This window comes from Netta rufina (assembly GCF_964035555.1).
Source record: "Netta rufina genome assembly, chromosome: 7".
Lineage (NCBI taxonomy): Eukaryota > Metazoa > Chordata > Aves > Anseriformes > Anatidae > Netta > Netta rufina.
Window position 1 is genome coordinate 16929401 of NC_140130.1, and position 15994 is coordinate 16945394.

General features: G+C 40.5%; 1 protein-coding gene across 7 annotated transcripts in view; it reads left to right on the forward strand.

Annotated features, from left to right (window-relative positions):
* The window catches only part of SORBS1 (sorbin and SH3 domain containing 1), a 163667-nt gene that overhangs the window by 125211 nt on the left and 22462 nt on the right, over nt 1–15994 (forward strand). For all 7 annotated transcript variants that reach the window (XM_084289898.1, XM_084289899.1, XM_084289896.1 and 4 more), the window contains 8 exons: nt 1507–1554; nt 1669–1798; nt 3163–3277; nt 5843–5926; nt 9302–9367; nt 9939–10040; nt 11390–11439; nt 14719–14894. In XM_084289898.1, coding sequence (XP_084146024.1) covers nt 1507–1554; nt 1669–1798; nt 3163–3277; nt 5843–5926; nt 9302–9367; nt 9939–10040; nt 11390–11439; nt 14719–14894 — 771 coding nt within the window. The remainder of the gene's footprint in view (nt 1–1506; nt 1555–1668; nt 1799–3162; nt 3278–5842; nt 5927–9301; nt 9368–9938; nt 10041–11389; nt 11440–14718; nt 14895–15994) is intronic.

Here is a 15994-nt window from a genome sequence, read left to right on the forward strand (position 1 = left end):
ACATGTTTTTGTAGGGACAGACAGTGGCTTACCGAGTATTTTGCTACCTGAATAAACCCATCTTTTATATGGGAATAGCAGTCAACTTTTTCAACAATTCAGTATAATAACATAAAGTAGATCAATATTTATTTTCTGTCATTTAGGTCTAAATCATGGAAATTGGCCTGAAAGTTGTCCTTCATTACTTTTTTAGCCTGAAGGTTATAATAAGCACTGAAGAATCAATAACCATCTGCTTGGAACTTAAACCTTCAGTTTAATTCATTCTCCACGAGAACTCTACAAAGGAGCTAAGAGTTAAGACTTCTTTGAGCCTTTCTGAAAGGCTCGATTAAGCCACAAGTGCAAGCTGAGGTCAGCTGTATTAGCCAAATTGTTTTTCCAGGGGATGAAGTTGGGTGAAGCAGCTCCTTGACGTCCTTCTTGAGAGAGAAGCTGCAGATTTTTTCAATCTGTTAATTGACATCACTAAGTTCATGTGACACTTGTATAGTATAATCTTTTCTTTGTATATTTCTGGTTTTCTGTATTTTTCTCTGATACTTTTAGTTGTTTATTCACAGAGATAATAGTAATACCTTTGCTTGAAGTTTTCTTTGCAGTCATTGCATTATATTTTTCTGCGTTTTGCCTTGAAGTCCTGTACATATCTCATGTATATTTCCTGGCTAGTTTGAACCTCATCTGTAGAGAAAGGTGATGGGCCTGTGGGTCTACTTTCCAGTTTTGAGCCCAACTCCCCCTGCTACTATATGTGGTTCATTGAGGATTTACTCCAAAGCATGCTGAAGATGGTGGAAAGATAGTGCTAGGCTTTTGATCAAGCCAGAAATACTCTCTAGGATGATGTTCACTGCTAGCCTTTATAGAGCTGCTTGAACATCTCAATTACATTATCTAGGTGTATCTTTCTTATTTAAAACGTAAGCTCTTCAGACAAGGACAGTCTCTTGGTCCAAGTAACATTCCTGGCACAATACACACACGTATATCTGTGCTTAAAAGATAATATGAGTCTGTGAACATACTTCAGTTTGGTGTGCTACTTAATACAAAGAAGATGGCCCACTGATTATCATGTGTGATTGAGAGCAGGACTCCTCAGACCTATTACTGTGTCTAACACTTGATGAGTAATTTTAGGTATATACTTCATCTTTTAGATCCTTGATTTACCTTTCAGCTTTTGATAAAGTGGATCTAATAACACTTGCTCTAGAGGTGTTTTGTGACAAAAAGTGATTATTTTTAAAGTGCTTTGAGAGACTGGAGAAAGGTATTAGTGTAAGTACAACATTAATATTTATATCTCATTTATAAATTATTTTTAAATGCAATCTAAACCTCAAAAAGATTTTTCTTTTTTTAGGATCCTCTTTGTGGTAAGTGTTGGGCAGATTACTCTCAAATTATGTCCAGTGTATTAGTATAAGAAATGAAAAGGATCTCTGATGCTTCTCTGGGGCTTTTTCATCTCACTTGCAAAATGCTTTTGTCTTTCAGATGAAGATTCTGATTCATACTCTCCTCGTTATTCCTATTCTGATGATAGTAAGTAATTCCTATTTCTTGTGTAATCTTTCAAACATAAGGGGTATGTAAAGGATATATTTGTTGGCCTCCCATCCTGTTCACTAACATTCCTACATTTGATTTACTCTACAGCCAGAAGCCAGCCTTCAGTTCCCCGCTCCAAGAGTGAGATGGACAATATTGACTCGGAGAAGGTGTTTAAGAGGTCTGCCACTTTGCCATTGCCAAACCGTTCTTCATCGCGGAAGTCAAGCCCAGAAAGGTGACCTGAACTAAGATATGTTTGGACCAGTACTGGAAGAATCTCTGAAAGCTGTAAATGGGAAGGGAACAAAGGTGGAGGATCTAGGTCCACAAGTCCAGTTAAACTTTTTGGGGAGGTAGAAGTGTAGTTTCAATTCAGATTATTCTACCAGGCACCAATGAACTCCTTTATTGTCATAGTGCAGTCACCCATTGCAAGTCTCTCTGTGGTTGTATTTGGTTGTTACCAGGCATCGCACCCTCTGTTAGATAGGTAGCTTCCTTCTGGGGTGAGTGTTTCCTGGATGTCATGTCTATACAGTACCTACCACAGGAGCACAGCAGAAGATCTCTGCTCAGTGTGACACTGTAAAGGCACCTCTGAATACAAGCAAATAGCAATAATTGCAGAGGAAAAGCATTTGAATTTATGTTGAGCCTTGGTTAATAAATAAATAAATAAATAAATTCTATACTATTCTTCTCTGAGAATCCCACCCACATGGACTTTATTGGAAGCAGGTTCTAGTTAGATGTGTCATTTCTGATATTTCAGTATTACTTCTATTCTGATCTTTTGTTTTGTTTGTTACCATGTATTTTAAACCTCATTGTAACAGCAAAGAATATATTTACCAAATGAAGGAAAAAAATTGGGCAATGAATATTTAATGTCCTGCAGAATTCTCCCCGCTTTGAATATACTACTTTTTGGGAAGGCGCTGGACATCATAGGATATGGACACTACATGTGTTATGACTAATACTGTCTGAGCTGTGCCAGTGTGTATACAGAACAAAATTATAGTTGTTTGGATAGTTAATGGACTATTTTTACAAGCTATTATTTACAAGCTATTTTTACAAATGTCAGTCAGAGGTAATGGGTTCTTATCTGTAGAAAAGACCATTTCTTGGATCTCAGAGTGCCACCAGAGTCAAGAGCAGTTCCAGGTACTGCACAGTAGTCAGTTAATCAGTGACGTGACCAAAAAGAAGGGGTTTAGCAAAATGAGATTTTATCTGAGTTCTGCTCAAAACTTGGATGTGTTGGTACTTGTGAGTTTAGTTGAAGTCCATTATTAATCTATTTCCAATCAGGAAAGATATGAAAGTCTGGCAGTTTATTGAAAGTACAAGGAAGAAGCCCTTATGCTCCAGTGGTTTCAGTATTTGAGTTCTGTCAAACTCTGCCTGCTGTAGAAAAACAACTACATGCTCAGAGCCCTATCTAAACTGGGCCTCTTGCAGCAGGTTTCTTTCCTAGATGAAAGAAGTACCCTGATTAAACCAGGATTAACAGGGGAAGGCGTCTGTCAAAAGAAAGTATTTGTCTCCGTGGAAACCACAGCGTTTTGTGTTAATTGATCTTTCTTTCCTCAGGACTGACTGGGAGCCTCCAGACAAGAAGGTGGACACTAGAAAATACCGTGCGGAGCCCAGGAGCATTTATGACTATCAGCCAGGAAAGTCTTCAGTTCTGAACAGCGAAAAGATGGTAATGTTTGTCTTATCCTACTCTGTACCTTGATCCCATGAATGTAATACACTCCCTGAGTGCTTGTCCAGTTCCATTCCAATATGACTCCTTATGTTTGCATTGCAGTGCTCATGTGGTGTATTTCCTGTATATTTTGTTTAGAAAACTGTTTTGCATAACTTCTTAACATTGTCTCTCTCTATAAAGCAAGATCCAGGGTGACTGAGAGGCTTCTTTACTTTTGGACATGTTGTTTTCTGTGTTAAGTATGGATCACTAACCCTAGTTTTTAATCCATGTTTGACACTGACCTCTTCAGCAGCTGTTTTGCCAGTTGTACTTTTTCTAGGGCACAGCAGTAGAGTTGAAGGAATTATACAACAAAGCAGGATGGTTCAATTTATGTGTTCTTCTGATGCCATTAGCTTTAAACACCAAAAAAAGTAATTTTTAGAGTGCCTGTAATGTGCTTTAGGGGATGCTTCTGAGGTGCACTGGGATATGGCCCCCTGGCTGCTTTATTCCTCAGCCATGGCTGGGGTGGCAAAACTGAATGTGAACAGGCTCCCCAGCTACACAGGTGCATAACCTGGAGTACTAAGTGAACTGTTACCGATTTCATTTTGAGTTAGTGAGTAAGCTGTCAGTTTTGATGGCTAGGGGACATACAGAAGTCTCATTCTGCAGGCTTAACTGGGAAGACTTGGCAAGGCAGATAGGTGGTGCTAACCTCAGCCAGTCCTGCATAAATCACCATGAATCAGTGTCCTTCAGGCTACAAGTGCAATACTGTAAGCACTTGAGTGGGGTTATTAGTGAATAGCCAGTTTGTTAGATAAAGGTGTAATTGTTCGATACAGGCATTAATTTAAAGGATTTGATTGGAAGTGCTAATTGCATGTGGGATTCCAAATGTAAACTGGACTCTATGCCTTAATAGCTCAGACATTGATCTATACATGGAGTAGGTAGATGAACGACCCTGAAAAACATACCATGGATTTTGTGCTGAAACACGAGCATTGTACAGCAGTTTAAATCAATAGAAACATAAGAATCAAGTCTGATCTGGGACCTGGAGTTTCTTATTACTGTGTCTTTTTTCCCTCCAAGTGCAATCAAGGTCCATCACTTTTTAAAGATCCTGAAACGAACTTCTTTTCACACCTGTGTCCCTTCATTGACTTCAGTGAAGTTGCTCCTGGTTGGAGCATGATCTACTGCCGATTGAAGTAGGCAATGGATTACTCCCTTGATTGTGATGGGAGCTGCCTCAGCCCAGTACAAAAAGAGCAAGTGAGGAGTGGTTTGAACATAGTATGACTACTCCATTCCTGCAGCCCATCCTGGAGCAAGATTTCTGCTGACTTCAGTGGCAGTTTTGTCTCATGATAAACAGCCAAGATTAAACCTTGTGGCAAAAGGCCTGCTTCATCTGTGTATTTAAGCCTTTGAAAAAATTCTGATCTCACCAGTGGCACTGTTTACATGTTCAGACTTCATAGAGTATTTAATTGAGCTGTTGAATCAGAATCTAAAAGCCATGAACAGGATCATCATCAGCATAATTGGAAAAAATTGTACAGAGCTCATCAAAGTTGAGAAGAATGTGATAGCTATATTACTTCCAATGTTATTTTTTGAGCTTTAATTTCAAGCAATAGAAAGAAACATCTTGAAGCAGTGGCTTTGTGGTCTCCATCAGTCTCATTAAATACAACAGTAATATGCTGTTTAGCAACTAGATCTTTCTTTTTGTTTCTGAGGAGGCTGCAGGAGATTTGTGGATATCTGCTAGTAATCACACCCAGAGCTGTGGCTATCAGAATCCTCAATCATATGAAGCATTAGGACAGACTTTGTTTTGTATGATCAAAAGGGAATTTTCTTTTCAACTGTACTGTTTTCTGTCCTGTCTGATTTTCCTTCATTTTAGTTTTTCTGATTTTCTAACATTTATTTGTGCAGAAACAAGTAATAATGTCTCTCTCTCTGTGTCCCTTCAGAAATTTCAGAAATGCTCTCTGTCTGACCTGTGTCCCCTTTGTTTTAGAAAACCACCTTTCATGCTGTTTGCAGTGTATAGAACAGGGTTTCTCACATATTCATGTACTGTTAAAGATGCAGTATTTTGCTGTATTTGATTTGTGTCTCACTGAAACTGCCTTTTTTTAAAGCAAAGAATGATTTAAAAAAGTTCAAGAAGTACATGCAGCTTTGGTCTTAGTGGAATTGTCTGATAGTAGGACTGAGGGACTGGTTGACTCCCAGCTCTTCCATTGAGTCTCCCTGTGACTCTGGGCAAGCTGCATAATCTCTCTGTGTAGGTCTCCTGATCTGTAAAATGGAATTCATTCATATTCATGTCTCTCACAATGATGCCATTAGGCTTAACTGATGTTTGCAAAGCGGTCCATGGCTTTTGTGAGAGAGGTGCTATAGAAATTCCAAATTATAAGGCTAAATATCAGCATTTTAGAATGGAAACCATGGGATCTGCATCTTTAACAGTCCCTTTCCGTGTATTCTTTGCATAATGTTATCCTTCTCTTTCTTCCATTCCCCTGTCACCAACTCCTTTAGACTCGGGATATAAGCCCAGAAGAGATAGATTTAAAGAATGAACCTTGGTATAAATTCTTTTCGGAATTGGAGTTTGGGAAACCGGTAAGTTTGATAGTTGCAGTGACCAATAAAACCAACCTACCATTTTTTTTTCTTTTTTCTTTCTTTCTTTCCTTCTTTTTTATTATTATTATTATTATTTTTAATTATTGTCACATCTCTTGCTAGGCCCTAAACCTGGAACAGTTGTTTTACTCATTTAAAAATGTGATTGTTCATAACATCATTCTGGTGTTGATGTAAAACAGCTGTTGTGTGACTGCTTTAAAGTACTTTGAAACCATTTACCAACACTCCCCACCTTCCAGCTATATTTACCAAGAAGGCAATATTTTTTTACACCACAGTTCAAGCTCTATTTTTATTGTTAACAGTAGCAGTAACGTCCCGTTCTTACTAATGAAAGTCTTCTTTCAATGCTCTTATTCTCTCTCTCTTCCTAAAAATATTTGGGATAGCTTTAATTCAAAGTGAATCACTCGTTTATTTCTGGCCTTGGTTTGCAAGCTATAGATCAGTAATTTCCAGCTATCCATAACAGATTATGACCCCACTTCCTGCTCCTTTCATTATGCACTTAGCTGCCCGTTGTCTGAACCGGGTGCATCAGTCTGTTTGAGCAGCCCCGACCATTCCTTGAAACCAAAGGAGTTTGAGAACAGCGTGCTTTCTTTTCAAATGGAGCTGTGTTTTTATGCGTGAAAAAGCATAGCCTTGATTTCTTACTCGGGAAAAGGATGAAGCAAAGCTTAATTATTTGAATTATTTGTCAAAGGGCCTTTCTGATGGAGGAACACATCAGTGGTGAGGGCTACCTGCAGAAAAAAAAGAGGTAGTGGACTTTGAGAACCAGGCCATAAAATGCTACCCTGATTAGATGCTCTGCATTTCATTATTAAATACTGTTTAATAATCTGTTCTTACTGCATCAGAGGGTCAGCATCAGCCTTTCACATTTATTCAAGTGTAGCAGTGATTTCTCCTTTCTCCTTGAGGTCTGTTGTCAAATGCTCATGCGCACCACTTCTGAGCACTGCTGGGATTTCCTTCCATGTACAACCGAAAAAAACATTTAGGGTTCAGTACTGGCTTCAAAGGCTATTGAACGTGGACACCAGAGGGCAGACTTTCTTTAAACCTAAGCTTTGCTCATGCTTCTCAAGAAAGTGACAAAATTCCTCTGCACAGAATATAGCTGCCTGAATTTGGGTACCTAGCCTGATCACATCATAGAAATAATGTAATTTCTACTGAAAAACAGGCATGATTGGTGTCTGGATGTTCCACTCTGTGTTTCAGCACATACTGTTTCAGCATTACATCAGGCACTTTAATTGAGGATGCCATCTCAGACTTCTATAGATAGCTGCTCTTGAACCTGACAAATTCAGCAAAGCTTCATCTGAGCTTGGTGGCCAGAGCCAGCAGAGTACTCTTTATGGAGTACTGTGAACTGTGCTCAGTTCAGCCATGAGAGGACCAGACTTTTGTTATCAGCTACTGGTTAGGCACAGAGCATTTCAAGTGACATCTCCTAGGGCCTGTGATTTTCAAAAATTCTGTTTGAGCAAGCTTCCCCCACTAGTGCTGCAGATAATATATCTTGTAAAAGCATAATTTCCCCTAATTTTATGTCTTTAACTGCAATTATGTGACACGGGCAAGAAACACCCTTGCTGAAAGGCAGCACAGGATTCTTATGAGGCTGTGGTATTGCTCCCCGAACACACCAGAATGACCATGAATAGGGATTTACATTGAGGAAAGCACATGCACTTCCTAGGGCAGCCAAAGCAATGCTCTGCTTGTCCAGCATCCCAGATGCATTTCTAGGCAGATCTACGGACATGCAGCCAGGGAGATCACTCTGCAGCATGGATGATTTTCCAGGGCACTGCTGATACTGAATTCCCACAGGTTTCTTTCTTCTTCCTTCTGACTGTGACTTCACAGCTCCATAGAGCCCCCCCAAAAAAAAACTGATGGTCAGTAAGTCTAGAGCTCAGTTGCCTTCTGTTGTGATTGTGGGCACTTTTCTCCCAGCCCCTCCTGGGATGGCACTGAGCAAGCTCTTTTCTATTAACAAAGAAGCAGGGGGTTGGAGAAAAAGGGTCTGTGTCCTGTCTTCTTACCTCCTACCCTCCACATCTCAAACCTAAATCTTTGTAGCACCATCTTACCTATTCACCTGCAGCTGATGATCTTATAGATAAGAAATAGGGATTTACAGTGGTTGCAATCCCCACAGTGGCTGTCCAAGTTTAGAAGTGAGTCTAGTTCATACTACAGATCCAGGCCGTAAAGAAACCTGAAGGACTTTGGACGAAGACCCGAGTGTTGTAGCTCAGTCTTACCTTTGATGGACTGACACCAGGAGATTCTCTGTCAGAGATGCTTTGATAAAATAGTTATATAAGCCAGTATGGACATACATACAGGGTGAAGTTGAGCTTGCCAACCAACAAAGGTTATTTTTGTTTGGAAACACAGAGTAAACGTATTTTGATTTCACAAAGTAAGAACAAAGTCTGTTTGAGTTTATCAGTGAAGTGCATGTTTGATGGGAGACGGTTATCATGGCATTATTTGGATATGACAAAGGTCTTACATTTTGAATATTCCTTCCCAATTTATTTACATGTATATAAAACAGGAAAAATCCTATTTTGAAATAGGAGCCTTTTCCTGTAGAATATTTTTTAAATAACTTGTTTCCAAACTTCACTATCTCCAATGAAAAAAACAAAAGCCAAAAACCACCACAAACACCCCCCTCCTCCAAAATAGAAAAATAGAAAATAACAACTCTGCGTTCTCATTGCCCCACAATGCCAACACTGGAAATTCAGCCATTTGTTCACATGGTATGTATTCAGAGTCTGCCGGGGGTGGGAAAGATATCTCCCTTTTCTTTATCAAAGGCCCTTGTTTTACCCTTTCCTTTTGAAAAGAAGAATGAGCAAAACAAACGCTTTTTATGACCATGTGTTTTTTTTCCTTGTTTTGCTTTGTGTTTTTTTCTTTTATTATTTTTTTTCCTTTTTTTTTTTTTGTGTGTGTTAAGAATGCTTTAACCACCAGCTGTGGGCTCCTCCTAGAGAGTCCAAAATGCCTCAGAGCACCTTGCAAAAATAAAACTGTCCTCAAACATTACTGAAAACAACCCCTCCCTGACTTGCATGTATGCTCCCTTTTACCTCCCATGATCTCCTGATACTTGTGCTAGAGTGTTTTTATCCCTCTCTCTCTCTCTTTCTCTGTTGTTGGTTTTTTTTTATATATATATATATAATTTCTTTTCAGTGTTGATGCAAAACCCCTATTGTATTCCCTCTCTGTTCTAATCCAGTTTCCATATTCTCTGTGATGTCTTTCCTTATCTTCATTTCCTCATTTCCTTCCTCTGCTTTCCATCAGCCTCCAAAAAAGATTTGGGATTATACTCCTGGAGATTGCTCTATCCTTACTAGAGAGGATAGAAAGGTAATTGTGTCTCGCATACGTTGTACTACAGCATCCAGTGCGTATGTATGTGTGTATGTGGATTTATTTCTTTATTTCTTTTGTAGCACTGCTTGGGTTTTGTGTGCTTGTGATTTATTTTTTTTTTAATTGGGCTTCAGCTCATTAGCCTAACAAGTAGCTAGTGAATTGATTTAATAAACAATTCTCAAAAACATAATCAACAGTAGTTTAGAGTGGTGGTTTTGCTATCTGACTTGCAATGATAATTATACTAACATACTATTGAATATTGTTACAGTATCTTTTTTTTTTTTTACAGGTGGGTTTTATAACTTTATGGTTTGTAGAAGTAGATTCTAGTAGGCCTGCTGTGCATCTTTTAATTTTGGATCTTAAATGCCTAAATCAATTTCCTCTGTAATGATTGAAATGTGATTAATTACTAGTGAATTTCTGTGTATTGTCCATACCATCTTTGTCTTTTTCAATTAAAAAGGCTCGCTTATTTTTTTTTTCAAAATTAACATTCCTTTGGTTTCCCCTAACCCTAAGCATTATTTTCCCATTCTTCTTCTCCTTCTTTAACCAGACTGATCTAGAAAAAGACCTCTACCTCTACCAGACTGAGTTAGAGGCAGATTTAGAAAAAATGGAGAAGCTTTATAAAGCGCCACATAAAAAGCCACAGAAGGTATTTCCTATTCTTTTCATGCTGCCAATCCCTGTTTCCAAACTCTCTGCTCTAATCTATTCACTGCTGGATGATTATTAAATGAGGTTGGGATAAATAATGGTTCTGACCATTCTGACTGCATGGCTTGCTGTGTCGCTGTCAGAAATAATAGAATGTGATGCTGAGAATCCGGCTTGAAATCCATTTCAGATACAGTGATTTCCTCTCCCCCCATTCCCTTTCAGCTGTCCTCCACCCCCACCCACCCCTTTCCCCCTTCAGGGTTTTGAGTTCGGTGTCTGCAAAAAAAAAAACCCTCTCTATTTTTCACATGAATAGGCAGCAGCAATCAGATTAAAATTCTTGGTTGGTGTCACGTCATCATCTTGTGCCTTTCAAGCGTGTTGCCATCAACCCTCCCTTCGTACAAACCCTGCTGCTCCCTGCTAGGAGCGCATGCCTACCCAAGATTTGAATATTCCCAAGAGATTTTGCACAATTTTCCTTACGCTGCACCTTGTCATGGCCTTCTAGGGCAGGTCAGCTGCTGCTGCTGGTCCGAGGGTCTGCAGGACTTGAACCGTGAAATGACAGATTAATTTGGTAACACGCCATTTTTTCCCTTTGTTGTTGGCTTTTTTTTTTTTTTTTAAGCTGCAGCATTTCACCAGGACTTGAAAAAGCTTCTTTTTCAAACACAAGATTTGCTTTTTTTTTTTTTTCATACATAGGAATCCTCAGGTAGATGAGAGGAGACCTAGTGCAGCATTTCTTTTTAAATTGCCATCATTTTTTTAAATAACGTACCTAGGAAGTGTTAGATGGATTTAAAGCAAGCGGATAAGAACTGGCTTTTGCTATTGAACCTGTGCAGCTGGCATTGCTTCTCTTAAGTAAGGAAACTGAACTGAAACATTGCTTTTCTTGTTAGTGCTTTGATATTCATCTGAATGCTTAGGAATGTATTGTGCTGCGGAAATGTAATGTACCTTTAAAGCAAAGGCGGGCAGTGACTGGTTGGGGGAAAAGCTTGGGGAAATAATTATGAGCATGTCTCCTGGTCCTGGCCCAGCTGGTTATCTCTTCTTGCTTTTGGCTTTACGCACAATGACTCATTGGCAGACAAAAGAATAGGCGCTGCAAAAAGGCATCGGCTGTGCTAAAAACCTGTCACTGCCCTGATGGAACTCAGGAAAATTGTCGCTTTTCTGCAGACATTGACAGCTTAAATTGCATTTAGACTTAAACTTCAATGTCTCATAAAGGCTAATATTCAAGCAATAAATGGAAAATTACTTAAGCAAGCCTTTTTCTTTCTCCTCGTGTATAAGTGGATATCAATGACTCCTTTGTTTGGACTTTTGCAGAATACGGCAGGTGTTACTCCTCTGGAAACTTCCACAGACCATTCTTCCTAGTAAGTTTTCCAATTGCTTTTTGATGTCTCTCGTACAGTCTGAGGGCATGTGGGGCAGGGTTTAGGGTGTTGGAAATGGGCTGGCTTTATTTTTTGGTGATGGATATAGACAGCCATATATCCCATGAGAATTATGTGTGTGCTTTAGATGAATCCAGATACTCCGTCTGCTCTTTGATCTTGAATTAATTTTGAAGTGATTACTTAAGTGATTGCATTGTCTAGATAAGAATTGCTATTGTGCCTAGGCAGCTACTTTCAAAAAAGCAAACAGAATCTTAACTCCGTCTTTATGAAACTGCATGAAGCCACAGCCTATTTGCAAACAACTTTATTGCCTGGAGGGGAAAAAAAAAAAAAAAAAAGTTCCTTGTGTATGGCAGATTGGTTCCTGTTAGAAGTTTTCAGTTATGCATTCCAGAGGAAAAGGATGCTGTTGATGAAACACAATAATTTTCTAGTTTCCAGGAAGGGAAAAGTAGTTGCAGTTGCAATATTTCTCAGATACAGTGTGGCACTGGTTTTCTGGATGAATACTTAATATAACAGTGAACTCTGTCTAAATGAGTTATACATTGAACTGGTTCATTTTGAAAGAGGAAGAGAAAAAAATCGAGGGCAATATGCTGAGTTGTCCATGTAACTGGACTAGGTGCATCGCATTTCTCATAGACACAATCTCCCCTGCATGCATGGATTATTAGGAAAGGTGCTTTCTCCTCCAGACATCCATTGACATCATTTTGTTCGTTGTTCCTATGACTTTAGTTTTGTTTTGGTAGGGAGAGAACAATAAAATACATGGAAATCCCAGAGATTAACATAAAAGGATAGCTTATATTTGCCAAAGACTGGTAAGAATCCTGAAATCCTGACTGTCCCCCAAGTGTTACAAAAGCTGTGAATCTTCTGTTTGTTTTTGCTAGGCAGGCCAGCTTTGCTCTCCTGCATTCAAGTCATCTTATAGAGCCCATGTTAGTTGCCACTGATGGTTGTAGGAGCTGTTCTGGACCTTGAAAGCTGCATCTGTACATACAGAATTAATATTTACAACTCAAGTCAAGGAAATTGCCCTTCAGCTAAACGCTGTGCGTAATGCACAGTGCACAAAAGCTGTGCATAAGCATGTGCATAATGTATATGTGTTATCATACATTTTAAAGCCAACTTACCTCTACTTTTCATTACACAGAACAGCATTCTGTTCTGCAAGGCATCTCTCCCCTGTGCACAGACTGATCTGTTAGCAAAGGCCAAGGTTTCCACCCATGGCAGCACTGTCTGTGCCCTTTCTGATACCATGCAAAGCATTCAGGAGTGCCAACGTCTGTTCTGGCGGATGAGAAGCAACCTGGGTAGGGTGGGAATGGGAGGCAACAGAGAGGGCCAATGAAGTCATACATTCTTACCTAGCCTGCTTATAGAGAACATGGAGAAGAGCTATCTGGAGTTTAATGCTTTTTTTTTTTTTTTTTCTTCTCTCTTTGGTGTTGCTCTTCCCTCTGCTCACCTGATTCTAACCTTCTTGCAGACTACCCCAGCTCTTAAATACAGCTGGCTGGCCCTGTCGGGGAAGAAACCAGTATAGGGACTCCTTTGCCAAATACCTCCTCTCTCTCCCCTACACGCTTTCCCAAAGCAGGGAAATTATTTTAACCCTTTGTTTTTAACAACTGGGCTCAAGTGCTCTCACATCTCAGGTGAGGAACCTCAAGACAGTCATGGGTCCCTGCAGCAACTGTCAGGGTTTCCTCAGGAACCTGACAAATAGAGGCACTGGAGTAACACACACAAGACAGAACAGCTCTGTAGCTATGGTTATGACTCAGGCCCTTGCTTCTATTTGAGCATTGCCTAGGTAGAAGTGGTGATATTATTCCATTTCTCTTTAGTGGTGTTTTTCACAAGGCCTTTCACTTCAGAAAATAATTGATGGGACTGCATATGACCTGATTTTCCTTGTCCGGAAACTAAAATCTTCTTTGTGATCCAGACATTGTGTAATTCCACCCCCATAGCCAGTCCTCTGATGTGTTTGAAAGCTTTCTCTTTATCCTGTAACTACAGTGTTCATCCAAAATAACCAGATGCACGTACGAATTTAGCCACAACAAGCAGGCTTAACCACAAGCATTTCCACACTCTCAGAAATTTGAATCACCCCTGGACATCACAGTGAAAAGAAGCTTTCAAAAGTTTCCGTGATTTGGCAAAAAACTTTTTTTTGTTTGGTTTTGTTTTAACTTTCTAGCAGACATGCTTTGGCCTCAGAATAGCTTTGTGTGTGAGACTGCATCTTATTCCAAAGAGCCTGGTTGAGCATGTACAAGGACTGGTATTGGATGAGCTCAGCTTTTAGGAAAACACAGTCTGCCTGATTGTTCAGCAAATCTTTTGCACCTGGGAAAACCATTCATACCATGAAATATTGTTTTTTGTTTGGCTTGGTTTTCTTTTTTAGAGAGAATACAGTGAAATTTAGAAATCATGTGGGAGATTACTGGTTCATGACAGAGGAAAGGGATTTGTAATAACTCTTCACTATTTAAGGGCCTAAGAAATTACAGTTGTGCCCACTTTTAACATATATTTCAGAATCCAGCATTTTGTTTGTATGTCTGCATGGTAGACCTAGAGTCTGTGACTTCGTATTTCCTCTAGTGCAAGCTTGAGGCAAAGCTGAGCAGAATTGTGCCTGTCTGGGAAATTTCGCTGGTGTTTAAACAGTAGTGTCCGTAGCCCAGTGCTTGTGCTTCTCTGCAGTCCCTCACTGATTAGCTTGGAAAATTGCTCTGGGAGTCTTGGTTTATAATGTTGGCTGGGAGGCCGAACTGGTTGAGATGAATTCCTGAGCAGCAGTGCTTTGTAACCAGGGGACAGGAATGGCTGGCGTTTAAGAAGAGAGGGCCAGGGCTGGAAGATGTATGTGCTACTGCTAGCTAGCCACTGAATTTCTGTATGTTTGCAAGGAAATCATGCATTTGCTCTGTGACCCCGTTGTCTCGTCTGTAAAATAAAGGAGGAGTGCTTTCCTGCCTCCTGTTTTCTGGGGGATTGGGCTGGGAGAGTTCCCTCAGGTGGAGAATGTTGTGGTAGTGCAAAACTTGCAGCACTATTGCAATGTACACATAACCTCTTCATTCAGCATCAGTTCTTTATGTACAGTCCATTTTGGGTTTGTAAGTGTAGTTTTCTCTTTCATTGCACGAAGCTCTCAGCAAACAGAAGTGACCCACTGACGTTCTTTGCTTTTTTTCTGTTTTGCAAACTGTTTTCCAGCTCCACGTATTCTCCCAGCTACCACGCAGCAAAGAGGGAGACAGAATCAGCACCAGGGGACTTTGCTGGCTTGGAGAATGAAAGACAGATTTACAAGAGTGTGCTGGAAGGTGGAGATATCCCATTCCAGGGGCTGAGTGGTCTCAAGCGACCTTCTAGCTCTGCTTCCACAAAAGGTAGGCGGTCAGGGTCCTAACGTGACCTTTGTTCTGCACAAAGTGTCAAAAGTCTGGTGATATGGGGCAAACTCCTGCAGGGTTTAGAGTCCTATTCAAGCCAGTTGAGGTTTCCTCTGTCCTTCCTCTTTGCCATCCCTGGTTTTCTCTCTTTTTATCTCTCAGACTACACTGGCCAGTATTTTTCATGACCCCTTTATCTGATCCAGGTTCCTCTTCTTACCAGGAACCAGCTCTCTCCCTCCTGCACCTCAGCCACATTCCACACCCTCCTGTTCTTCCTCCAGGCTGCTCAGGCTGGCCTTGCTGTCCATCTGCTCCCACTGCCTTGTCATGCTAGAGCCCTTCCCTGCCTTTCCTGCTCTTCCTGCTGGGGGGGTCTCAGCAGGCCACACCATGGCTGCTGGCCTGGCCACCCTAGCATAGCCAGCACCATGTGCTCCGCAGCCTCCTGCCTGCGAGGGTTGTACAGAGAATGCACAGGACATTGAACCAGCAACACCCTACGGTCTCTGAGGCACCAAGACAGCAGAGGTTGCTGCATTCTCCTCCCCATTCCTCCCCCCATCGTGGACTTTCTAGAAGATTAGGTCAAGGAAGAGCCTGACTCCCATCAGGGAGTTATATTGGGGAATGCGTCCCTGAGCCAACTTCAACCTAAAAATGGATTGAGATGGGGAGAGGACAGGGGAAGGAATGCTTTGGGTTTCTGAACTGCTCTCCCTAAAAATAGTGCATCACACCAAAAAGGTCTCTGTCTCCATCTTCCAGCTGTTTTTCAGTATTATGTCCGGCCTGTAGGGCAAGGAGTCAAACTGGAGATGAACAAAACAAAATCTGGTCAAACAGTAATTGTTCCCCAAACTGCAGTTGAACCTGAATGGTTATTTTGACAGTTTAATTTGAACTCAGATTGGAAACAGACCTAAAAAAATGCAGTCACAGCTCATCTCAGTCTGGATCTGATGTCAAAAAAATGTTCTCATTTGACTTCTTGATTTTTAAAGCAAACACAGGCAACACCACACTGTCTGAAGCACACTCAGCTTATTCCTGGTATGGGAAATCTCTAAGCAAGCAGCTCTTTGACCAGGCCAGCT